Genomic DNA, 27,127 nt, shown 5'->3' on the forward strand with positions numbered 1-27,127 from the left:
GAAGTAGGTTGATAATAGTATTCCTATTCCAGGTTGAGTATTCTAAGACTTGATCCAGAAGGGGGCCCAACCTACTTGCTCATTTTCAAAAGCTTCATCCATCTGCAATGTCTAAACTTGGATATACTCATTTCCTTTCTAGGTGCTCTCTGTTTTAAAGATACAGCCCTGCCATGATCATCAATTATGCGGTCACTGGAGGTATAAAGGCTTGTTCCTCTCAGGCATTTTGGCACTTGGCAAACATTAGTGCCTAGAGTGACTGAATTACCTTGGTGAGTTAGATTAATATTCTGACTGAACCAATTAATGCTCAATTAAAGTCTCTGGACCGATAGGGAGGGATCACCAAGTCATAGTGCATCATAATGGACTCGTGACAGATTTGAACAGAACCTCTAAAGACCTCAGGGGAGTGTGTATGGGTGAAGTATTCAGAGAGCATTTCACCTGACAGAGGCCTGAAGTCTTTCTGTCCTTTTTGCATTATGATAGAAGGAATAGGTAAGCAACCAATGCTGATGACATTGAAGACCTCCACAGAGGGTGACATAAGCTGCAAAAAGTGGAAGTCACATAGGTTCTGGCTAAAATATTTCAACAGACTTACATGAAGGACAAGAAAGAAATTAGAATAGAAAATGATAGACATAAACAGCAGGGCCATCAACATCTAGAAAGAGAAAATATGGATTAAGGTATTCAAGTGTGACATATTTTATTAGAATTCTTTCCAATAAAGGGTCTACACACCAAACATTGATCAGTCTTTTCTCTTTGCAGATGTCGACAGGGCTGCTGTGTTTCCAGTATCTTTGTTTTTATCCGAGTTTCCAGCATTCTTTTTATCACAAGAAATAAGCAGGCTCATTTGTCAGTCAAATAATGGTTTTATTAAATTGCAGTTATTGCACTGTTTTAGATCAACACTCAGAAGTCTGTATCTTGCAAAAGCAAATTTCTGTTTTAGTAATTCTGACTACCAAGAGGAATTAGCCATTCTAGTTTACCATTATTTCTCTTCCATTAATTTCTAATTGGAATTAATGTATAGCCCATTTTAAACCACAGTAAAAGTAGTAGTCTGCTCACAAAGACAACTTTCTCCCAACTCATTTAAATCACAAACTCGGCAAATCGATAATCTCAGTCTATGACATTTTATTTTCTTCCTCCTGCCAAAGACATGGACGATCTTTCCTTTGTCCATTTTGGTTGTTTAAACCAATCATTTTATTATGCACTGTTTTTATCAGCAACATTTCATTGAAGATCTGTGTTCTGCAGTATCATTGCACACAGTTTGTTGCTGCCCACAGGAATGGAACCAGAAACACAATGTAGGATTTAGAATACCTATCGCCTCCCATGGTGTAAAAATGTGTGGTTAAGTGGATTTTCCACAGCACAGTAGCATTGCTAAGGAACTTGTGAGTACTGCATTGCAAAGCAAATATTGAAATTTATTGGTTTCCGAAAAAATGTTTGACTTGACTGTTAACAAATGGCACTTTTGTGAAAAAGCTGAACTGAAAACTAGATAAGTTTTTAAATGCATTTCTGTGAAAAAACATTTATTTTGTTTAAGCTTCTGCATGTGGTATTGACTTTGAAATAACTGTTTACAAAACGGTGGCAGGATTTGAATCTAGCAGACATTTAAACATAACACGACTTTCAGTAGACACCATTCCTCCTGTGTAAGTTAAACCCTTAAGCACATTTATCAATTACAGTAAAGGAAGCTACCTGCCATTTGTAAGTTATTTGCACATATAGGGTGCTAATGGAAATGTCACTCTTGTGACCATTAATCCCGAAAATGTCATACACAAAGACTGGAGGAGGGCACTAAGTTCAAACACAAATCACAGGCAGCAGAGTGATGTCTGGAATGTACATCTAACAGTAGCTACAAATGCACATCAAAATAAGCTTCAATTCTTTACTGTCAGGCAGTCTTACTTGAAATTTGTCAATTTATCTGAGTTTTTAAAAAGAATACATAAACTGCAACAGACAAAATTACTTGAAGCAGAACTCACTATTTAAATCCAACAACTTTTCCAATAAAGTTTGTGCTTATTTTGTAAGATTTCCTTCATTGTTATGAAATGCAAAAATTTTTTTTTTTAAAGTAAAATACAGTTAGTGTAGAAACATTCTATATATTAATACATTTAATACGTATTGTTACAACCCGGGTGAGGAAGGGGTCTAGGGCTCCACCCTCGTCCTTTTCCTGGTTTGGCCGCAACAGGGTTTAACTTTTAAAACAGTGTTTGTAGCTTCCCCTCTGAGTTCTTGCTCACTGCTCTCGAATTATAATAGTAAAGATATCGACTAGACAAGTTTTCTCAGATTTAAACAAGAAATATGCAAGTTTATTAATCTTAAAACTCTGACTCAGTTAAAACGACTAAGAATACACGACACAACGACGCTAGCATGCATACGCAATAAACATACACAGACAGAAGAGGAGAAAGAATTAAAAGGGAAAGATTTGAAGTAGTAGATGGAATTCAGTCACTGGTTTTGGGTTGGATGTAAAGTCTTTGATTGAAGTTAAGTCTTGCAGTTCTCATTGGGGCCTAGTGCACACTTTCGAACTTGTTTCGCTGGTACCAGAAGGCCTGCAGGAGTTTTCTATCTTGAGGCTTAAGTTACTTCCGTGGGTCCGAGGAACTTTGCGTGTGGGGGGGGGGGGGGCGGGGAGGGGTGCTTTCTTCTTGAAGTTCTATTGCAATCTGCTCCTTTCTGTCTTGGGCACAATTCAAAAAGCCCCAGGTTGGCCAGCAGATTAGTCATGTGACTAGCTCCTTGTTTGAAAGGAGGTTTGTGGATTCCTCTAAGCTTTCCAGAAACACAGTGGGGGAGTGGGTGTGGGGGTGGAATGCTAGCTCTTACACATTCAATGACTCTCAATGTCTATCACTATTGACAAAACCCATCTGGCTAATTGGATCAGGGAGTACTTCCATTGTCTCTCTGGGCAACTGTCCCTCAAAATGCAAATGTGCAGCTATGTTTTCAGCCACTCAGTCCTGTGGTCTTTTTAAACAAGTTTGTTCAAGGTTCAGTACCAGTTCAAAATAGTGTTCCATAAGATGAAAAATGCATTTCTATTTGGCAGGTGTGGTTTGTGTCACAATATTGAAAACATTAGCTCTGAAAATATTTGCTATCAAAAAGCCTGTTGGTCCTACACAACTATAAACATTTAAAATTACATCACAATCCTTTAAAAGCACCATGTACACCCTGACTTATATTTCAGGTTCAGTTTCCCCTGCCCCAAGGAATCTCAGTTCCTGACTCCCTGTTCGGCTACAACTCCATGGGTGCCCATCGTCCTTTGGTATACCGTAGCATCTACTCTTCATTGTCACCAGTCTTTTTGACCATGAGAGACAAGGATAAAGGAAAGGGTAAAAATCATAGCTAAACCTGATCTCCACAGAGGCACTTTTTCAGCAGGGGTAGAAGCAATCCTGGCCAATTTCCCCATCCACATTTCAGAGGTACTGATGCCAACAGTAGCATCAGTATCACTGCCCTTAATTATCAAACAGCACAAACAAGGCATTGAACCTGAAACGTTCTAGGCTATATATGCAATTCTAATTTTTTAAATGAATTTATAAACTGAAGTTGATGTATAATTATTAAAATGAATATGTTCATAAATGCTTTTCTTCATAGAACACCAAAGTGATTTTTCATTTGATTACAAAGAAAATAGCAGTACAACACCAAATACAATATTAATACAATTTGAGTCATATTGTTCAAACATAAATATCTCAACTTGCACCAAGACCCATTCACCTATCACCCCTGTGCTTGCTGAGCCTACACTGCAAAACCTCAATTTTAAAATTCTCATCTTTGTCTTCAAATCCCACCATGGCCTCACCTCTCCCTATCTCTGTAACCTTCTCTAGCTGGACAAGCCTTTGAGATTTCGGTGCTCCTCCAATTCTGGCCTCTTGTGCATCCCTGATTTTAATCGCTGGACCACTGGCAACCACACTTTCAGTTGCTTCGGTCCCAAGTTCTGAAATTCTCTTCCTAAACCCCTCTGCCTCTTTACCTCTCTCTCATTCTTTAAGATGCTCCTTAAAACTTACCTCTTCAAATAAGCTTTTTGGTCATCCATCTGTAGCTCAATGTCAAATTTTAATTTGTAATGCTGCTGTGATGTGGGACATTTTGCTACATTAAAGGCACGATATAAATGCAAGTTGTTGTTGGTGTTTACATAAGAGGAGATTAGAAAGGACACATCTAATTTGAGTGATTTTAACTTTTCATACTTCTACAATACATTTAATTCCATATGGTTAAATGACTAACACAAAATCAGACGCTGGACTTTCAGTGGCCTCACCAATACAACCACATTTTTAAAGGGCTCCTGACTTTTAAAATCTTTCGCAAATCCATGGTCATCTAAGGCATTTCACGCTGACAAGCACTCTGCCTTCCCAGCCTGGTAAGTGTTGTACCAGTGGTTGAGCACAGAGAAGGCTTCTTTTCTTTTTTAAAAAAAAGAAACGATGGATCCTGACTTAAGCCTCTATCAGTTCCTCCACATCTCCTGTTGCAGTAAGTATGCAGAAGGGCTGCTATGTTTGAAAGAAAGAAACTCCAAAAGCCCCAAACCTCTGACTGAAGCATTATCGCTCGCTCACCTACACTGTGATCACTGGAAGAGAAGATTGAAGGGGAAGACAAAAGTAAAAAGGTAAACTCATTGAAACAGTGAAGGAGAGGAGATAAAAGGAGGGGGAGAATCAAGATACAGCAGAGTGAAACAAGTTCAAAAAAAGGCCTCAGCAGATAGGTTATGATAACAAAAGGCCAGCTACTGCTGTGCAAAGTAGGAATTGTGTAACTGAAAGGGAAAAAAATAAAGAATTCAATGAAAGGTAGAATCAAGAGAATAAAATAAAGGAAGAGGCCATTATCTATGCTATGACCTTTTCAATAGCCTAATCAGGGGATGCCGACCACAGCAGTGTTTCCCACCAGATCATTCTCTGTGGAATTCAAAATTGCTGGAAAACGTCCCAGTACTGCACTATACAAAGTCCATCTAAGGAGAAACATAAAAAAGGCATCCCTCCCCCCGCACCCCCCCCAAAAAACTCCCTGCATTTCAGACTACGAAGCACCATGATGCAGAGAATAATGAGGAAACCAGCCCTGACACTCAACAGCATCAATCGATTCAGTCCAAGAGCAAAACCAAGTAGTCCCAAAACTGGTTCAACATTCATACTCAATCATAGCACAGTAGCCAACAGTATAAACAATCCCTGAAACAACTGAGCACTAGCTCTAGACACATCCCCACATATCATCTGCCAGCAAAGCTGGAGATATCCAACTATGCCAGACCCTCTACAGTGCAGGGCTGGCACAGACACGATGAACCGAAGGGCCTGTTTCTGTGCTGTATAACTTTGACTCCCACTGGCAGTTCCTTACCCGAAAGTGAGCAGTGCTAAGCACAGGTACTTGCTCTCAACAACCCTACTGGCAGTCTTTGCTACACAAACCACAATGAGGCCACCATCCTTTCTAACTTCAGATTACTTGTTCCTCCCAGTAAACCTCTACACTGCCCAGAATAAAAAAACCGTAAGGACCCATGCACTCCCTAGGACAGCTGACAGACCTTCCATATGAACCAATGCAGTGCAATCAAGGTAGCTCCAGACTCCAAGAATAGCCAGATCAAATCTAGCTGGTCTCAGAGCTCCACAGATTTCAGACTGTCTGCTTGACAACAATTTCCCTAGGTTGCTATGGCTACGTGGGCATGGCAGCATCAACACTGCTTTGTTTGGCAATCTGGAATACTTACCACATTTCCAACTAAATTTGCCTGCTGTATTATATAGAACAATTCTATTAGATCATGCGGATCTGTACCTCAATTCCATTTACCTTGGTTCCACATCCCTGGATACCCTTAGCTACCAAAATTGATCTCTCAAAAGCAAAATACTGAGGATCAATGGTCCCACTAAGCTGCGCGGGTGAGCAGCAGCCTGAAGGATACCATAAGGCCTTGTTCTCAATAAATAATGCATGTTTGCGGCCGTGTAAAAAAATTTAAAGGGACCACGCACTGAAAAAAAAAGGCCACGCACAAGCACTAAATTTTAAAGGGAGCACTGCTGCAGATGCCGGCAATACTCAGCAGATAAGACAGCATCTGTGAAGAGAGGAGGGGCGGCGCAGTGGTTAGCACCGCAGCCTCACAGCTCCAGCGACCCGGGTTCAATTCTGGGTACTGCCTGTGTGGAGTTTGCAAGTTCTCCCTGTGTCTGCGTGGGTTTTCTCCGGGTGCTCTGGTTTCCTCCCACAGCCAAAAGACTTGCAGGTTGGTAGGTAAATTGGCCATTATAAATTGCCCCTAGTATAGGTAGGTGGTAGGGAAATATAGGGACAGGTGGGGATGAGGTAGGAATTTGCGATTAGTGTAGGATTAGTATAAAATGGGTGGTTGATGGTCGGCACAGACTCGGTGGGTCGAAGGGCCTGTTTCAGTGCTGTATCTCTAAATAAAAAAAAAAGAAATGGAGTTAATATTTCAGCTCATTGCCCTTTTCATCAGAACTGACAAAAAGCCAATGACCTGAAACATCAACTCTGTTTCTCTCTCCAAAAATCTAAATCCGGCTTCAAAATTTCAATTGACCTAGAATCCACAACCTTTTGAGGGAGATAAATTATCCTTTCAATTATCCTTTGTGAAAAATGCTTCCTGTTTACACTCCTAACTGGCCTCGATCTTATTTAGGTGCTGTCAAAAGGAGCCTTGGCGAGTTGCTGCATTGCATCTTACAGAAGGCACATTGCTGCCATTGTGCACTGGTGGTGGAGGGAGTGAATGTTGAAGGTGGTGGATGGGGTGCCAATCAAGTGGGCTGTTTTGTCCTGGATGGATAATCATCCCAAAATTCCCAGCCTCTGACCTGCTCTTGTAGCCACAGTATTTATAAGGCTGGTCCACTTAAGTTTCTGATCACTCCAAGGGGAGATGGTTAGGTTCTCTCTTATTGGTGATGGTGTGGCATGAATGTAACTTGTCACTTATCAGCCCAAGCCTGAATGTTGGCCAGGTCTTGCTGCATGTGGGCATGGACTGTTAAATTCCAGAAAGCTTGTTATGGAAAGATAATGCTGGAGCTTATATTTACTCAGTTTCACATTTATTGTGCAGAATAAAAGGATTACAAACATGTAGCTCCTCACTCAAAACCTCCCCCAGTTCCAGTGAATGTCTGTTTATAAGTGCTCAACTAAAACCTCAATTAACACCCTTCACCTGCATATAATCAAACCATTGACATACAATTAACAGATTCCCTTCTTTCTTTTATAATACAACTTAGATTAACACACTCGAACATTTCAAAATAAATTCCATATTATGCACAAAGTATTAACATGCTCAAAGAATATTCCAAATTAAAAAAATAAATTCTATATCAGGTACAAAGTTTTTTTTATTGCAAGACGCCCCTCCTCGAGCATCTCTAAATTTATTTGTATTCGCATTTCTTTTTGTGAAACAATCGGATACCTGATGACTTGCATCCACCCATTTAAGTTTGGAGATTTCCTTTCTTTCCAGCATTTGTTTCAATTCAGCAAGGTCAATACGTAGTCTTTTCTCACTTATACTTTTTGTTGAGTGTATATCGTCCCACAGAGAACGATTATCCACATAACATTCAATGGGTATCCTATCTTCAGGATGTCCCTTTTTCAGAATTTCAGCCAAAATATGACAAATAGAACCCCATGTCCACTGCCTCCACAAGACCCAGTGTTTTGGCAGCTAACGTGCTTTTAACAACTAGTTTTATTTTTTTTAGCCATCAAGCTAAAGAACATTTCCCATTTTCACCCATCAGAAATATTATGAAGCCAGCTGCACTCAAATACCCATCAGCAAGATTAGTATGTGAAGCATCACAAAACATTATTAGCTTCATGTTCTTTGGGTCACCTAAGGATGGGAACGTCAGTACACATTTCTCCAGATTTAGTTTTTCAAACTTTTATTTGCCCTTAAAACATTCTCAACTTTTGGAAGTTTCATCATCGTGCTTAACTCCAACGTATCAAAACTAGCATCAGGCCTAATCTGAGAGCCCGACCAGTTTAATTGACCCACGAGGCTTCGCAATTGCTCAAATCGCTGCTTTAGATAGATCATCTTTCTGTGATGACCTAATACGATTAATCGGGATGGGAGTAACACTCTATAAATAGGATTGTTAATTCAATCTTATTCCAGACTTAGTCTGCTTAATATCTAAACCAATATATTTAAAGGTCCCACAAGCCTGACTCCCAATCTTAAATTCTGCCCTAATCTTGTTAATAACATATTTCTCAAAATTCACAGTACCATCCCAAAAGAAATCATCAACATGCATCATGAAGCTGCCTGAAAGTTTCCCTTTATGATACCAATAGAACATTGCAGGATCTGCTTTTAACCAATTTTCAACAAAGCAGATCTCCCTGAGAAATACCACACCCTGGAAGCATAATTTAATGCCATAGACGTATTTGTTCAGTTTCTATAATTCTTCTTCTGTATCAGCTGCCTCTTTAGGTAGTTTCAGATGCACTTCTCTCTGAAAAGTATCACCTTGCAGAAATGTCAATGGATCTACATTCCGATAAATATGTAGCCAAAAGAGAGAAAAAGATTTTCAAGATTACTTTTCCAGCTGTAGGAGAGTCCACTCTAACACCGCTATCCCCCAGACGCTCTTCAAAACGCCTTGCAACTAACCTCGCTTTAGCCTTATAAGATCCATCAGGAATGACTTTTTCAGTACAAATCCATCATGTGACAAGGTCAGCTATCCCCTATCTGGTACCTCAGAATAGACTCCAAACTCTCTCCAACTCTCTAATTCCTTATGCTTTGCTTCTCTTATTAGTTTATCCTCAAGTTTATTGGCAGCCACTAAAACTTCACAATCATGAGGACTTCTAGTTCTATTCCGAGACTGCCCTCTAGCCTTCGTTTCACTGTGGAATCAAACTATGGCCTCTATTAAGCACTTTGATGTCTTTTGGAACTACTGCTAGAAGATCGCCCTCGCACTTTCTCGAAGGCTCTTTCTCCAGTACGTGATCTCCTCCGCATACAAGAATCAAAACTTGCACTGCGCTTTCTTACCCTCCACTCTTTCACCCCATTCTGCCAGTCCATGGACCTTGCTTCTTGGTCATCATCTTGAACATTTAACCAATATTTAAACTCGCCTGTAGATTTTCCTGCACGCCCCACAATTGTTGCATCCCTCCATTTATCAGACGCCTCTGGAACATATGTCACTCGAGTACCTACTCAAGGCAATTGGCCTTTGGATGAGATAGCTCTTTCCTGAGCATCATGATCGGTTTCATTACTATCCAACTCTTTATCTGTGCCTCAGGACCTTCATCACAAAACACATGAGTATTTCGGATACAAGGTGCCTCTTTTCCCTCTATCAGCTGCTCAGATTCTGAGATTTTGTAATCAACCCAGATTAATCATGAAGAATGAACCTGAACAGTTTGATTTCCATGCTCAATAACTACCATCTTACCATCCCGATCAATTACCTTACCAGGGCCCTTCCATTCCCTATGGCCCTCTCTTTTAGTTTAGAGATACAGCACTGAAACAGGCACTTCGGCCCACCGAGTCTGTGCCGACCATCAACCACCCATTTATACTAATCCTACAGTAATCCCATATTCCTACCACATCCCCACCTGTCCCTATATTTCCCTACCACCTACCTATACTAGGGGCAATTTATAATGGCCAATTAACCTATCAACCTGCAAGTCTTTGGCTGTGGGAGGAAACCCACGCAGACACGGAGAACTTGCAAACTCCACACAGGCAGCACCCAGAATTGAACCCGGGTCGCTGGAGCTGTGAGGCTGCGGTGCTAACCACTGCGCCGCCCTTTTATATTGGACCAAATCTCCTGAACTAAATTCTGCCTCAGATGGCCTTATACAATGCCTCAGAGCTCTGCGAATTTTCTCAGAGACCTCAGCCTTGATGAAAGCCAGTCTCCTTGGATGTAAAGCATTCAAACGTGTAGTAAAAAAATGGAACTAATTGTAGTACCTTCTAGAGCACGAAGAGTCTCGCACAGTACAGAAGGCAATTTGGGATTCTGCCCATAGACCAATTGATAGGGACTATATCCTCCAACCATCTGAAGTGAATTCTTTTCATGAACCGCCCATGCCAGGGCAGTTGTCAACTTGCAGTTTGGCTGGTCAGCTAAGATTTTGTGTAACATTTCATCAAACACTGCGTGATTCCTTTCACAAAGTCCATTGCTGAAAGGACTTTCAGCTGCAGTATTCATAACCATAATCATGTTTTCACACATATCCCTGAACTTGTCATTGGCAAATTCCCCTCCATCAGTCAGAAACTTAGCTGGTGCCCCAAGCCCAGTCCCTATCCATTTCTCCATAATTTTGTTTATAATCACCCTTTTGTCCTTACTATTTATTATTGTCGAAAGACTAAATCTCATTGTTAGGTCTATAAAATGTAGAATGAAAATATTTGTCTTTGTCCCATACCTTTAAATCCATGACAACTACGTTGTTAAAGTCACGTGCCAATGGAAGACTGACAATAGGATGTGATGGTGTCCTCCGATACTTTTTTACAAATTTCACACTTTTCACTTATCTCTATTATCCTCATATACTCTTCAAATCACACCTGTATCTTTTAGTAGGGTTTTTAATCTCTGACAAGGGTGAGTAAATTGTCTGTGTAACATTAAGACAATTTGCCTTTTATCTCTGATTTGTAACACCTGATGCCATCAATACTTCTCTAACACTCTGACTAGAAATATCAGGTTTTGCTAAGGGTATACAATAATGCCCTGACTGGGTAAATTGCAAATTCACTGGCTTCCCAAAACCAATGCCTGATCATGCTCCATATCAAGTTTCATCTGTGCCTTTTTCATTGAAGGCTTACTCAAGAATAAAAGGTATCTCACTGGAGACTACATCAGTACTAATAAAGTGGCTTACCCCAGCTACTTTACATGGGTTTACTACTCTCTTCAGTGACTTCAATGTGTTGTCATCACCAAACTTAAAGCTGGTGGTACTTTTATACTCCTTCACCTTGTGTCGATCCTCACTACTGAGTGAATCCAGATAACACTGTAACCAAATCAGTTCCACATAATGTCGACGTACAAGCACTATCCAGTACCGCACAGTTGAACAAATCCACAACTAACACATTCATCACAGGACTAAAATTCCTTGTGACTAGTACAATTCCTTCAGATCCATCAGTAGCTTCCTCTTCTGCCTCAATTCTCTGCGTCGTGTTATTTCGAACACTCCGCCCCTCCGCTTAGGGCAGTTCATTGCATAATGATACTTCGAGTCACATCTGCAGCACCTATTAACTGTTCCTTGGGCATTCCTGGATTCATTTGCCTTTGATTGCTGTTTCAATTCTGTCTTCCGCTGTAATATTCAGACCTGCTAAAGGTGCTTGCATCCTTATTCCTCCTGTCTTTAACTCTTCCATTGTACTTTGGCCTGCTTCCAGTACCCGAATTATTTCTAAATCTTGTAAACATTGAGTCCTCTATCATTTGTGTCACCGGAGAATACCCCGCTTGTTCTACCAGGACTACGGGAAATGACTTTCCCCAGGAATTTTTTTTTTTTTTTTTTTTTTTTTTTTTTTTTTTTTAAGGCCATGGACATTTTGTCCAACAGCGAGTCTTTGTCCAAGAACTGAACCCCAGTTAGAACCAGGGGCCTGTCCATATGTGACACCCTAGCACAATCTAGCAATTTAAAAAAGCTAGCACTGAACCAGATATCTCCAAATTGAACTTCCTCAATCTTTTATACTGTCTGTTAAAGTCCATGATATGTTCCTCCATTGTTTTCCAAAATCTATCAAAGTCGGACCATGCCTCATACGCATTCAGTAGGTCATTTTTCTTGTAAATTTCATCCAAAAATTCTAACAGAAGATGCAACCCTTCATCAGTATTCAACTGACCAGCATCCAGTTCAGAAAACATTTTACTTCTGATTTTACTTTTGGTCAGAAGTGACAATTCCAAGGCCATTCTTCGTTTCCTTTTTGGTAGTCATGTAACCCCGTGTCCACATATCCACTTCATTCTTCCACTGGTCATATGGTTTAGACTCTGAAAACACTACAGGATTATCATACCCTGACAATCTGCACTTGCTTTCTGCCATATTTTTCACAATAGCCCTTGAGATTTTAGTTTTCTATCCAAAAAAATTTCCTATTTTCCAACCTTCAGCTTTAGGCAGCCATCCTCTGCTACTATGTTAAATTCCAGAAAGCTTGTTATGGAAAGATAATGGAGCTTATATTTACTCAGTTTCACATTTATTGTGCAAAATAAAAGGATTACAAACATGTAGCTCCTCAGTCAAAACCTCCCCCAGTCCCAGTGAGTGTCTGCTTATTTGTGCTCAACTAAAACCCCAATTAACACCCTTCACCTGCATATAAACAAACCACTGACACACAATTAACATGAACGATTTCAGTATCTGAGAAGTTGAGAATGGAACTGAACAACCTGCAATCATCAGCAAACATCCCCACTTCTAACCTTAAGATGGAGGGAAAGTCACTGCTTAAGCAGCTGAAAATGGTTGGGCCTTGGACCAGTAGTTCCCTGAGGAACTGCTGCAGTGATATGTGCAAAGTAATAAAAACAGAAAGTGCTGGAAATATTCAGCAGGTCAGGCAGCATCTGCGAAGCAAGAAGCAAAGTTAACGTTTCAGGTCTGGCAAAGGTTAGAAAAGAATTAGGTTTTAAGGAAGAGAAGGTTTTGGGAGGGGGGGTGGGCGGTGCAGTGATTGGTGGGGAAGAGAACAAAAAAAAAAAAAAAGGTGTGCCAGGAGTGATTAGATAACAAAGATGTCAAGGCAAAGAGAGTGTTAATGCTTGTGGTGAAAGACAAAGACAGAGTAATGAGCAGCTCTTTCCAAAAGCACAAACATGGAAAACAGGCACATGGTTTAAAAAGAAATAAAATAAAATATAAAAAAGGCCAGCCATGCTCTGAAAATTATTGAACTCAATGTTGAGTCCGTAAGACCGTAGAGTGCCTAATCAAAAGATGAGGTGCTGCTCCTCGAGCTTGCGTTGATGTTCAATGGAACACTGTAGCAGGCCAAGGACAGAAATGTGGACATGAGAGCAGGGGGGTGTGTTGAAATGGCAAGCACCGGAAGCTTGGGGTCATGCTTTTGGATTGAGCGGGGGTGTTCCGCAAAGCGGTCACCCAATCTGTCTTTGATCTCCCCAATGTAGACGGTCCGTTTCTGACACATCTGTTCTGATGATGCAACTGTCCACAACAATGCTTCTGACAGGTCTTCCTTTCTCCCTCAACTGAGGACTCCCCCCCCACCCCCCACTGTGGTTGACATGGCCCTCAACCGTTTCCAACCCATTTCCCACAGTTCTGCCCTCACCCCTTCCTCTCCCTCCCAGAATTCTGAAGGGATTGTTCCCTCCACAACTCCCTGGTCCACTCCTCCATCACCCCAACACCTCGTCCCCTTCCCATGCAGTCACAGGTGGTGTAATACCTGCCCTTTTACCTCCTCTCGCCTCACCATCCAAGGCCCCAAACACTCCTTCCAGGTGAAGCAGCGATTTACCTGCACTTTCAATTTAGTATACTGTATTCGCTGCTCACAATGCGTTCGCCTCTGCCCTGGGGAGACCAAACGCAGATTAGGTGACCGCTTTGCGGAATATCTCCGCTCAGTCCGAAAGCATGACCCCGAGCTTCCAGTTGCTTTGCCAGTTCTGATGAAAGGGCACAGACCTGAAATATTAGAGAGTCATACAGCACAGAAACAGGCCCATCGTGTCTGTGCCAGCCATCAAGCACCTATCTATTCTAATCCCATTTTCCAGCACTTGGCCCGTAGCCTTGCATGCTATGGTGTTTCAAGTGCTGATCTAAATACTTCTTAGCCTCTTCAGGCAGTGTGTTCCAGATTCCAACCACCCTCTGGGTGAAAAATCTTTTCCTCAAATTCCCTCTAACCCTCCTGCCCCGTACCTTAAATCTATGCCCCCGGTTATTGACTCCTCCACTAAGGGAAAAAGTTTCTTCCTATCTAATCTATCAATGCCCCTCATAATTTTGTATATCTCAATCATGTCCCCCCCTCAGCCTTCTCTGCTCTAAGAAAAACAACCCTAGCCTTTTCAGTCTCTCTTCATAGTTGAAACCCTCCAGCCCAGGCAACATCCTGGTGGATCTCCTCTGCACCCTCTCCAGTGAAATCACATCCTTTCTATGCCAGAACTGCACACAGTACTCCAGCTGTGGCCTAACTAGCATTTTACATAGCTCCATCATAACCTCCCTGCTCTTATATTCTATGCCTCGGCTAATAAAGGCAAGTATCCCATATGCCTTCCTAACCACCTTATCTACCTGTGCTGCTGCCTTCAGTGATCTATGGATAAGTACACAAAAGGTCCCTCTGACCCTCTGTACTTCCAAGGGTGCTATTATCCATTGTATATTCCCTTGCCTTGTTAGTCCTTGTTATATCTGCTGCTCTCTCCACAGATGCTGCCTGACCTGCTGCGTATTGCCAGCAATTTGTTTTTATTTCAGATTTCCAGCATCTGCAGTATTTTGCTTTTAGATATGTGCAAAGTATCTGACACCTTTCCCTACAACTGTGGCTGCATTTTAAAAGTACTTAATCAGCTGTAGAACACAGACATCCTGAGGTTGTGAAAGGCACTGTATAAATGCAAGTTTGTTCTTTCTTTAATTACTTTGAATCACCCCTCAACTGTCAAAACTGAGTTTTTAATGCAACCTCTCCTCATAATTTCAAACCTTTTAAGCCCTGGTATAATTCTCCAAGGCCAATATATCTTTCCTGAGGTTCAGTGCCCAAAACTAAAAACACAATATTCTAGATGGGTTCTAACCAAGGCTCTGTAAAAGTGAAGCAGTCCTTGCTCACTTTTGTGATGCGACTCCCTTGAGATAAAGATCAACATTCCATTAGCCTTTCTGATTAGATTTTGTACCTGTGCAGTAGTTTTTTGTGATTTGTATACATTGGCACCTAAAATCCCTTTGCTCCTTCACTGCTTGAAGCTTCATAGAATGAAGACAATATTCCAATTTGTCTTCCTTGGATCTGAAGTGGATGACCTCATACCTCCCTACACTGAACTCCACCTCCTTCATACTATAGTGGGAAAGTACCAAAACAGTCCTCAGGGGTCATAACATCACATTCACCGCCAGTAAAAAGCATGAAGAGCTGCAGACCCAGAGAGACCTGGAACAAAAAGTAAAGAATTTAGAAACTGATCACAAAAGGCATTGAATGGAGAGCATGAAAGGTGCAGATGCAGGACATAAGGAACTAAATAGACTCTATTAATGGGTGCTGAAAAGCTCCTCCGGTATATCAAAGCCACATACTACAAATAGATTGACAAGCTGGGGAAACTCCTCACATACACCCTTCAGCAGCAAATGCTCAACAGAGCACGCTAAAGGTAACCTCACCTCAGACCCTATTAAATAAACACAGATTGCAAACTATTACACCTCACCCCTATCCCTTGAATGCCATTCACATCACAAGAAACTGCACAATACCTATCCAACCTGCCCCTCCACAAACTTTAAGAAAACACAGATTCCTGCTTTTAGCCAGTGAACTTCAACCAGCAGTAAAGATCTTCCAACTTGGGAAAACCTCGAGGCCTGATGGCTATTCTGCCAAGTTCTACAAAACGCTATTTCCAGAGCTCACACTTTTCCCCCCACTGAAACTCTTACACTATTTGCTACAGACACTTTCAGGGTAGTCACAATTACATAAATATATTTTAAAAAATGTAAGGGTCAAGTGCACATTCGAAAGACCTGTATTGCTCCTCAATACTGACTCAGCAAGATTTTACCCTTCAGACTAGACGCGGTCATCTGTGGGCTGCTCCACACAAACCAGACAGGATTTATATGAGATTGTCCCAAGGGACACCACCAGAGAGCTGTTAAATGTGGCGGACCATGTAACAGCACCAATACATCTGCCCTTGTACTCTTCTTGGACATCAAGTGGCAGTTCCTTCTTACAACACTCGGGAGCAGGCTTTGGTGATACATTCAGGAGATGGATTATAATCCTGCATTCACAACCCTCTTCTGTTTGCCGTGGCCATAAAAACTACCAAAGTGATAGATATCCACAAAGTAAGGAGACTCTTACAGATAGTGTGAGAAAAAGTCATACACAAACAGAAAGATGGACACAACAATGATATAACGGTGTGACAGGCATACAGATTGACAAACAATGGGGGTAAACAGAGAGAGGGACAGAGTGACACAAAAATTAAAAGGCAGAGAAAATATCACAGGAAGATACATGAGCAATGCCACAGGAGATCAACCTCTGGAAAAAAAAAAGAATTTTCTACTGATATTATCCTCTTCAGAACACCAGATGTTGTCTGCATTTAGAGCAATCATATTTATTTTTATAGTAAATAGATGAAAAAGAATCCCATTAGGTAGGTCACTACCCTGTCCCAGAGTAATAAAGCTGCATTATTATATGTACTCACGCCTGCTACTGAGATCACGTAAGCCTGCAAGCTTTTCAACTCTGGTAACAGATTTACTCACATATGGCATTAGCATGAACTCTGTTTGATCAAATTAATGAGGTTAAAATCACTTGTTCAACTCCATTAGGCTAAATAAGTTCTACTTACATTCACACTGAATGACATCCAGATTGAACTGCTGAATGGCTCCCATGCTTATCTGCTTCACCTCAGCATCCAGAAGCATTTGCATCAGAGATGTGGATAGGTGTTTACAGGCTGACATGCATGCTGTTTGGGCTACCTTTCCCTGGAAAAAGTAAGGGATCAAGCAAAATCAGCTTAAGAGCAAAGTGCAGTTACATTAATACATATAAAAAATATTTAATCCTTTCAGGACAAAACACCTTTAATTTACAAAGTATCCCAATTGGCTTTTTGTCACTCAAGACTGATTACGATGCTTTTGATACAGAACTGAACTGTATTCCAAACAAATGTAAAGGTGAACTATAATACACGTCATTATTCGGGTAAAATGTTGTTCTAGTCCTCAAAGGGGTAAACTCTATTCAATTTAGGATTTAAAAAAAAAATTAACAAAAACACTTAGAAACGGTGTGATTTTTCTCCCTCTATTGACTGAATACAAATTGGGAAAAACAGGGTGGTTTATGATCTGACTGTTAATGGCAATGATGATTAGATAAATGCACATTATTTCTATACGTACAAGCAAATGCATGGGAGACTGAAACGGTAATGTATGAACTACAGGAACTTCTTCCAGCAACTGTACTACGCTTCTCTCAAAAACTGAGAAATCACTTAATTGCTTTTGTTAAGACAACAAGAACAGCAGTTTGATCTGCCCGCCAGTTTTATATATTAATTTGAATGGGGACTGCCAGTTTTAGAAAACACCCCAGCAATTAATACTAAACATACTCAGATATTGTACAAGTACAATATGACTTCCACTACCTCTAGCTGATAGAATATAATTAATTCTGTCCCATAATGGTACCAAACAGCCTTGGTTTTTTTGTGTCTTCTCCTCTTGCACAAAGTTTTTAGTTTCACAACTGTTACTGGAATGTGCATTTGTGCTGTTTGCAAGAATTTAGCAACTGGAACAAATATCTGTATTCTTTGATGAGGGAACTTTCTATTTTGGTTCAGTACCAAAATAAGCCTATACTTAGTTTTTAATACCTTTAATGTATATGAAAAGATGAATTATTGGGGATTATAATCATGCAATACATTGTCATACCACTACAGTGTCATCGGATCATGGGAGATGGAGAGATAAGGCTGGATGTAGTTCAGATAAAGCAGAGCTGTAACGTTCCTGTAGCTCCAGCTGCAGCAAAATTTAACTAGCCCCAATGAAATATGGATTTTCATACTGGGTTGATAGTCCATTCTGTTAATCCAGCAATGCAGAATTGCTTATACAATGCCATGTGTAAACAATGCTACAATTAGAAAATACTGAGAAGCAGTTCACATCACCATCATTAGATTGACAGTGAGTTGATGCTGGTGGATTTACATACATAATTTGCTACTTTTCCTGATGTTGGAATTTCAGTTTAAAAATGGTATGAAAGCATTTAAATTTCAGATCAGTCTTGTATTTACATCTACATCTTCCAGCCCCCTCAGGGCATACAATATGCCTTTGTTTCATGAAAAGTACTTATGCATAGTTATGATCAATGTATTTTCAATAAATTCCCTGGATGTTGCCACCCTGGAACATGCAACATTTTACAGTTTAAAATACTCAACCATTGATACTAATTTTTCAAAGCACGATACGAAATTGTGCATTAACCATCATAGTAAATTCACAACTAACTTTGTAAGTAGACAAGGCAGGAAGGATTTGCCTTTTCTTACAGCTGCCAAACCATGCGTGTTAAGATTTCCCACCAAATCGAATGGGTTGAATGCATACAGCACACAGTGATTACAATTAATGGTAAATTTCATATCACTACAAGCAAGTGTTTTACTACATATAATTTCTTGTTGGAATTATTTTTCCAAGCACCACAATTATTATTTAGAAGCAAACAGAAAATTAGCAATGAGTCTAACTGACAAGATACATATTTCCATTTTGCAGTCGGGAAGGCCCTACCCACAATTTGTAAGATATTTTCTTCCACATCTTTACATTCTAAACCACAGGATATTTGTCCACTGAGGATATGAAACAGGCTAACCAATTCCCAATGCTCTGAACCTACTTTTAAGACAATATACAAAGAACAGGAATTTAAAAGGGTACCTCCAATTTGAGGAAACTTTAAGCCTAATTTTTGAGGACAATTGGATTTGAGTTTTTAAAAAAAAAACTTTAGTAAAAGTATTTGGAGTTAATGCAGTCAATTCCTAACTGTACCTGTAGTTTTTGACTGGCCCTAAACTAAACTGTGTGATGTTCTGGGCATAAGAAGGAGTCCAGAATCTTTGACAAATGTCATTTTTAACTTGCAATATTCTATTTTTCCACATTTTCAACTTTTCATGTTCCTCAAGAGTTAACTTTCTAACTCCATTCTACAAAATATGTTGCTCAAGTTTACCGAGTTTTAAAACAAACATGCAAGGAACAAACATACATTTTCTGATCAGTGTTATTTTAACACAAGTGTTAACCTGTTTAAAATGAATGGGTTGACACTGCCATTGAAATGGCAATTAGAAGATCTTGTCCAGAACACTGAGCAAAACAGAAATTGCAGCAGAATCTAAATCAAGTGAAAGCAAAGCTTGATGTCATCATTAATCCTTACTAACAAAAACCACTACAATGCTACTTTTCTTATAAAATTAAACAAGAGTACTGTGCAAAGTATTTCCTCTGGTGGTGATTGGCTATCCCTCAAGATTTAGTTCCTATTTCTTTGACCAGTTCATTCATGGAAATGTAGTTGTGTCCACTTGGAATAGTTAGTAGTAGCATTTGCCAGAAAGTCAAACGTTTGTGAGGTAAAGCCACAGTGTGAACTTAGCCCATAATGACTCTTCAGTACTGAGGGAAAGATCCCAACCTACTATTCGAACAGCAGAGTTTTTTTTCTTGTGTCCTAGCTGCTCTTTTCACCAAAAAGGGGATTGTCTGTTCATTCATCTCATTTGCTGGTTGTGAAACCCTGCTGTGCACAAATTGTCAGCCATGTTTGCCTACTGTTACGAAAGTGCTTCTATATTTTTTGTTAAGTATATGTTTTTGAGGACTTATATTTAGATCATGAAGATGGATTCATTGGAAGGTTGAAGATTTAATAGAAGCTGGACTTTGCTTTGTTGTTGACAGTTCATTGAAAGGACACGGAGATGTTGACTTCCAGCAAGGCTGTTTTTAGACATGTGCTTTAAGCAATAAGCAATAGAAACCTTGATGGGCTGGGAAGATGTTTACAGAGAAGTGACAGGTCAAGATTTACAGGGGTCAGGAGGCTTGACTCGAGATATTGTTCTTGGTTTCGCTTTGGACAGTGTATTGGGGTACGAACTGTTTTGAGGACAGTTGGAGAAAACCAGCCAAGAGAGCAGCCACCATCAGCTCACCCTCTTCCATCTCCGAGAACTTCCTGAAAATCAAGTGCAAGAAAGAGAAATCAATGCTGCATTTCTCCTGAAAAGCCTGCCAAACTGATCCCCAACGTCACCTGAAAAGAACTGCTCTAGAAAGACCCCAGTGACAGCCATCTACGTGTATTTGGGATGCCAGACCAAAAAGGGACAGCTGACATCTTTCCATATCTTCTCTTTTTGCTTCAAGAATTAGCAAATATTTGGCCAAAGTATTCTTTGTCTTTTTAAAAAAAGATCTCTGCAGAGAGAATTTCTGTATTTTTTTCCCCAGTGAGAGAGTTTGTATGTGGAAAATTTAAAAAGGAGAACTTTCATATTTCACTCTGTTAATGCTTTGCTTCGTTACTGGTTAAGTCTTGTTTTATTATATACTGTTAACTATTGTTTATTAAATAAACCTAGTCAGTGTATTTTATTCTGGGATAAAGAGTAGAGTATATGATTGACTGCATCGGTAACTGGGTAAACATTTGTAAAAATGTGACCTGTGGAGAAGTGGAACTAGAAAAAAAGATTGGAACACTACATAACAATAGTGTCCAGATTTCAAACGTAATTCGATAGTGAAATGCTTTAGGAGGTCCTGAGGATATAATAAGGCACTATGTAAATGCCAGTTTTTCCTTTCTTAAATACATCACTCTAGTGTAACTCTTGGAACATTGCACACAATAAACAGACAAATAATGTTATCCATGTCCACCAGCAGGCAAACATAAAAATCTGTCCCTTCTTTAGGTTTGTGTCCTCATTTACTGACACTTGCAAAACACAGCACCTCTGATAATGCAGCCTTCCTTCCTATATAAATTAATAAGCACCCCATATAAACATCCGTAATGACAGGATAGATTACTCATGGTAAAAATCAAATAAGGTCCTGGAGGGCCGCATGCACCTGTGCCCCAGTGAACTGACTGCAAAAAATATTGCGGCATCAGCTCATTTAATTATCCATGATGTGCAAGACATGTTGTGCTGGGAGCCAGTGAAGAATAGTTGGTTGCTCTTACATTGCCGCATTGGTGGCCCTATCAAAAAGGGGAGTTAAAAACTTGAAAATAATGATGTCTTTTTAAAAAAATTCATTCATGGGATGTGGGCGTAATTGGGAAGGGTCAGCATTTACTGTCCATCCCCATTTTCTCCCCTCTCTGCCCAGTCTCTCTCTCCCTGCCTCCGACAGTTGCACCAGCACTCAGCACAGCAGCTTTAGTATTGCTCAGTATTTTTTTTTTTAAAAAACATCTCGCCATCACAATTTCACAGCTGACAGCGGCAACAGCAGTTTCCCAACTTCAGGTGGACACTGAGCTTTCTGGTGGGTTCTGACATTTTTTTTTTATAAAAGGCCGCCCGAAAACCCCGAATCTGACAGAAGTTGGGAAGCCGCTGTTCCCAATGTCAGCAGCTGTCAGCTGTGAAACTGACAGCACGATGTTTTAAAAAGACAGTCTGAAAGGAGAGGACAATGGAAAAATTTCTCATCTCTGAAATACATCCGCAGGCTCTATGTTGGTCAAAACTGATATAACCAATATAGAGGGCGGGGCAGGCAGCGAGCGAGCGGGGGAGGGCATGGGGGGAGGGAGACAGCGGAGGGAGGTAGACAGAGAGAGACACAGAGAGATAGCGCACGAGTGAGCGTACGAGGTAGGTCAATTTCATTCCTGACAGATGGACATCTATCTAGAATAGACCACATTGCTACAAGTGTGCAGGCAAACATTGACTGCTGGTGAAAGCAAATAAATGCCAGGTATCTCAGTAAATCAGTGTCCAACATCATGATGAGAAAGTAAGGCAATAAATTAATCTTTGCATTTAAAGCTTCTTCGCAAAAATGCACATTTGTTGTTTTGATTAATAGTAAAATGCATTTTTAATGCCTTTATCTTTCCGAAATTCTCTCACCCGCCCCCTATGCAAGATAGAAATTATAATGTGGCCCCCCCCCACCACGTGAAAAGACTGGACAACCCTGGGTTATATCGTTACCAGACTGTTCAAAATGTAACTCAGGTACATTTTTCCATGACCATTCATTCCCCTTTGGAGCAAGGAGATCTGGTAATATGCTCTAGAGCACGGCTACCTGACCTGAACCCGACAAGACCCGATGAAGTGTTGGGTTCGGGTTGGGTATCTCTTACGAGTCCAAAGTTCGGGCTTGGGTCGGGTCAGGCTGGACGTGGACAGAGATCAGGACAAACAGAATCAGAAGTGAGAAGAGTGGGGGGAGGAAAGAGGAGAAAGAAGGGGAAAGAAACAGCTACATGTTCTGACATGAAGCACCCAAGTGAAATTAACCCAACCTCTTACACTCTGAAATCTATCAAGTCCGGGAGAAACTGACAAGCCCAGGGAAGATACCAGAAACTGCAGTAAGTATAGAAACATCAACTGAACTCTTGCTTTAATCTGTACTTGGCCCAAGGATTTAAAATTATCTGGAAATAGGGAGATTGAACTTCCCAATCCGGAGTTCTCCGCGGAGATTTTTTTTGTTAATGACGTTGAAACTTGATACAGTTCAGAAGCTTGTTTGTTACATTGCATGATTTCCTGAAGTGGATACATTTCCCCCGCGAGTGCTCATGGTCGAGGCGCCTTCGCCTGTTTGAAATCAGTGTTTGTTCTTTTTTTAAAAAAACTTTATGCTAATTGAACACGGGTACAACAACTGGCATCTGTACTCGATCACTGGTCTAAAGCCTGGCTACCCGACCAAACCGAACACGTGTCGGGTTCGGGTCGGGTCAGGCATTCAAAAAAATTAAAGGACTCTGGCTTGGGTCAGGTTCGGGTTGGCTGTTGTCGGGTTGGGCCCAGGTCGGGTTTTAATTTTATACCCAAGCCAGGCTTTAATACGCTCGTGTTGTCAGTGGAGTTTCTAATTAACACCAGGAGGCAGATTCCACAGCACCAAAATATAACTGCACCACCTCACTTACTGTTATGGCCACGTGGTGAGGGGTGTGGGTGGTTCCCACTGTTGGACTCTCACCTGACCGCAGCAAGTGTTTGTTATTAGGGTTTAATCCCTTTAATTTCTCAAATAAAGAGACAGCGACAAGTTTTCTTATAGGTTTAAAACAGAAGGTTAATTATTTATTGAGAATATGCCTTATCCCAAAATTCTCGCAGCTGCACACGCATACACACACAAACAAACCAAGTGACAGAAAGGAAAAGGGGTAAGCAATTTGAAGTGAGGTAGGGTTTCAGAGGAACCTGTTGAATTTTCTCAGAGGTCAATTTCTCCTCAGTTACAGGCCTGGGGTGTTCGTAGATATCTCTGTCGGTTGAAAGTTCAGTTTGAATACAGGGATCACTTCCAATTCTCTGCTGCACAAGTTGAAACGTAGAATTCACAACAGTGCGCCTTCCTTTCAGCTTGCTGGATTTTCTCCCAGCTGGACAAGCTTTGGTGATTCTTTTCCCTGAGTGCCTCTCTCTCTCTCTCCACCTCCCACCCCGCCCCCCCCCCCCCCACCGAGAGCTACCTTTTAAGCTAAAAAAAAGTCTCTCACATCTTGCTTCGGTTAGGAGACACAGATCTTCCTCCTTGTGGTGACTGACAATGGCACAGGATGTGGCTAATTCGTACCTCCTTTTTTCAGGAGAACCCATTCAATTAAAAATGTCTGTTGATGGGTTCAGGATGGGTGTAATTGATACCTCTTTGCTTTGGAATGTATCCTTTGTCCTTCCCAGACAGCAGACATTTGAATATACAATGCCAGGTCTTGTGACATTTGGTGGCCATTTTGAAGCACATGGCTCACTTTTTTGAAAAAGAAAAGTTCATTTTTATAACTTCAGGTTGAGTTCTTGTATTTTCAATAGCTGCACTTTACAGGAGTGCAACACTTATACTATGATGCTGGTGCCAAAGTCAGGCGATCGTCAGCAGCACGCTTCAAATATAAAACTAGCTAACACTAAATGCTTTCCCTAAAGGAAATGGTTTTTAATTGTAAAACTAACCTGGCTGTATAACTGAAGGGAAGTAACACCAAAAAGATTTATGTACATTCAGCAAGTTCTACATATAGTTTATTCTACTGCAAGCAAAGCAAATATGCCCTTGGAAGATGAGCATAGAAACATAGAAAATAGGTGCAGGAGTAGGCCATTTGGCCCTTCAGGTCTGCTCCACCATTCAAAAAAGATCATGGCTGATCATCTAATTCAGTACCTTGTTCCCGCTTTCTCCCCATACCCCTTGATCCCTTTGGCATTAATATATCTATCTCCTTCTTGAATATATTTAATAACTTGGCCTCCATTGCCTTCTGCGGTAGAGAATTCCACAGGTTCACCATCCTCTGAGTGAAGAAATTTCTCCTCATCTTGTTTCTAAATGACATACCCCGTATCCTGAGACTGTGACCCCCTGGTTCTGGACTCACCAGCCATCAGGAACATCCTCCCTGCATCTAGCCTGTCTAGTCCTGTTTAGAATTTTACAGGTTTCTATTAGATCCCATCTCATTTTTCTAAACTCTAATGAATATCGTAATAGTCGACCCAATCTCTCCTCATATGTCAATCCTGCCATCCCAGGAACCGGCCTAATAAATCTTCTTTGCACTCTCTCCATGGCAAGAACATCCTTCCTCAGAGGAGGAGACCAAAACGGCACATAATACTCCAGATGTGGTCTCACCAAGGCCCTGTATAACTGTAGTAAGACATCCTTATTCCTGTACTCAAATCCTCTTGCAATGAAGGCCAAAATACCATTCGCCATCCTAACTGCTTGCTGCACTTGAATGCTCGCTTTCAGTGACTGGTGTACAAGGACACCCAGGTCTCGTTGCACCTCCCCCTTTTCCAATCTATCCCATTCAGATAATAATCTGTCTTTCTGTTTTTACAACTAAAGTGGATAACCTCACATTTATCCACGTTATACTGCATCTGCCATGCATTAGTCCACTCACCCAACTTGTCCAAATCATATTGTAGCCTCTTTGCATCCTCCTCACAGCTCACATTCCCACCCAGCTTTATATCGTCTGCAAACTTGGAAATGTTACATTTAGTTCACGCACCCAAGTCATTAATATATATTGTGAATAGCTGGGGTCCAAGCACTGATCCCTGCAGTTCCCTACTAGTCACTGCCTGCCACCCGGAAAAAGACCCGTTTATTCCTACTCTTGGTTTCCTGTCAGTCAACCAGTTCTCAATCCATGCCAGTATATTATCCCCAATCCCATGTGCTTTAATTTTGCACACTAACCTCTTGTGTGGGACCTCATCAAAAGCCTTCTGAAAATCCAAATATATCACATCCACTGGTTCTCCCTTATCTATTCTACTAGTTATATCCACATAAAAAATCCCCGAAAATTTGTTAAACATGATTTCCCTTTCGTAAACCCATGCTAAATTTATCCAATCCCATTTATGCTTTCCAGGTGTTCTATCACATTCTTTATAATAGACTCTAGCATTTTCCCCACTACCGACGTAAGGCTAACTGGTCTGTAATTCAGTTTTTCTCTCCCTCTTTTTTTTAAAAATATAAATAGTGAGGTTACATTTGCCACCCTCCAATCTGTAGGAACTGCTCCAGAGTCTATAGAATTTTGGAAGATGACCACAAATGCATCCACTATTTCCAGGGCCACTTCATGGGATGTAGATTATCAGGCCCTGGGGATTTGTCAGCCTTTAATCCCATTAATTTCCCTAGCACTATTTTCTTTAATACGGATTTCCTTAATTTCCTCCCTCTCATTAGATCCTTGATTCCCTAACATTTCTGGGAGGTTATGTGTGTCCTCCTTTGTGAAAACAGAACCAAAGTACGTGTTTAATTGTTCTGCCATTTCTTTGTTCCCCATTATAATTTACCATGTTTCTGACCGTAAGGGACCTACATTTGTCATTTCACATATTCGATTCCATAACATTTTATATATTAATTCTGAACTTATTCACCTTTTTAATTGGAATAGCTGATCCTGATCAAACAAAATTTCATTATCTATCGTTGCATATACTAATGACCAAATAGAACTACTGTAGCCACTGTTATCTACCCCAAAGCCAAATTTTAAGTTATGATCAACTGTCATGAGTTTTTAGCTATTAAGTTATTCATGAGTCTAACTACCATGATACATGAATTGTCAATATATTTCATATAAAATGCACTCAGTCTAAGCCCTAATTTTCTTTATGTGCACATTTGTTAAATGATTGTCTTCCGACAAGCTAGCTAACAGATCTGCATTACTGATTAATAAATGAAGTTTAGAAACAGTGGAATCTAAAAATGAGCACCACTGACAAATAATGTGATTAGTACAGACATAATAAAACTATTGTGGGGAGATTTAATAGAAGTGTATAAGATTATGACAGGCTTAGATAAATTAGACAAGGAAAAACTGTTCCCATTAACAAATAGTACTCGGACTAGTAGGCACAGATTGAATGTTTTGGGTAAAAGATGCAGGGGGAATTTGAAGAAGCACTTTTTTTTGTTGAACGCAGCAGGTGGTAATGACCTGGTACTCACGGCCCACAAGGGTGCTGGAAGCAGAGATGATCAATGACTTCAAAAAAGGAAGCTGGATAGCCACCTGAGAGAAATAGACTTGCAGGGCTACGGGAATTGAGCCGGGGAATGGGACTGGCTGCATAGCTCTGTGGAGAGCCAGCATGGTCTCGATGGGCCGAATGGCATACTTCTGTGCCGTAAATGACTCCTGGTCACAGAGGTTTCTTTATGATGGCATGGAAACAGCAAAATAAACACTTATTTTTAGCAGTTTGTGTTGATA

At 40.6% G+C, this 27,127-nt stretch overlaps 1 protein-coding gene across 3 annotated transcripts in view; it reads right to left on the reverse strand.

Moving 5' to 3' along the window:
- The window catches only part of LOC137380584 (exocyst complex component 6-like), a 275,778-nt gene that overhangs the window by 97,152 nt on the left and 151,499 nt on the right, over positions 1-27,127 (reverse strand). For all 3 annotated transcript variants that reach the window (XM_068052625.1, XM_068052624.1, XM_068052626.1), the window contains one exon: positions 16,878-17,019. In XM_068052625.1, coding sequence (XP_067908726.1) covers positions 16,878-17,019 — 142 coding nt within the window. The remainder of the gene's footprint in view (positions 1-16,877; positions 17,020-27,127) is intronic.

Source organism: Heterodontus francisci, chromosome 20 (assembly GCF_036365525.1).
Source record: "Heterodontus francisci isolate sHetFra1 chromosome 20, sHetFra1.hap1, whole genome shotgun sequence".
Classification (NCBI taxonomy): Eukaryota; Metazoa; Chordata; class Chondrichthyes; order Heterodontiformes; family Heterodontidae; genus Heterodontus; species Heterodontus francisci.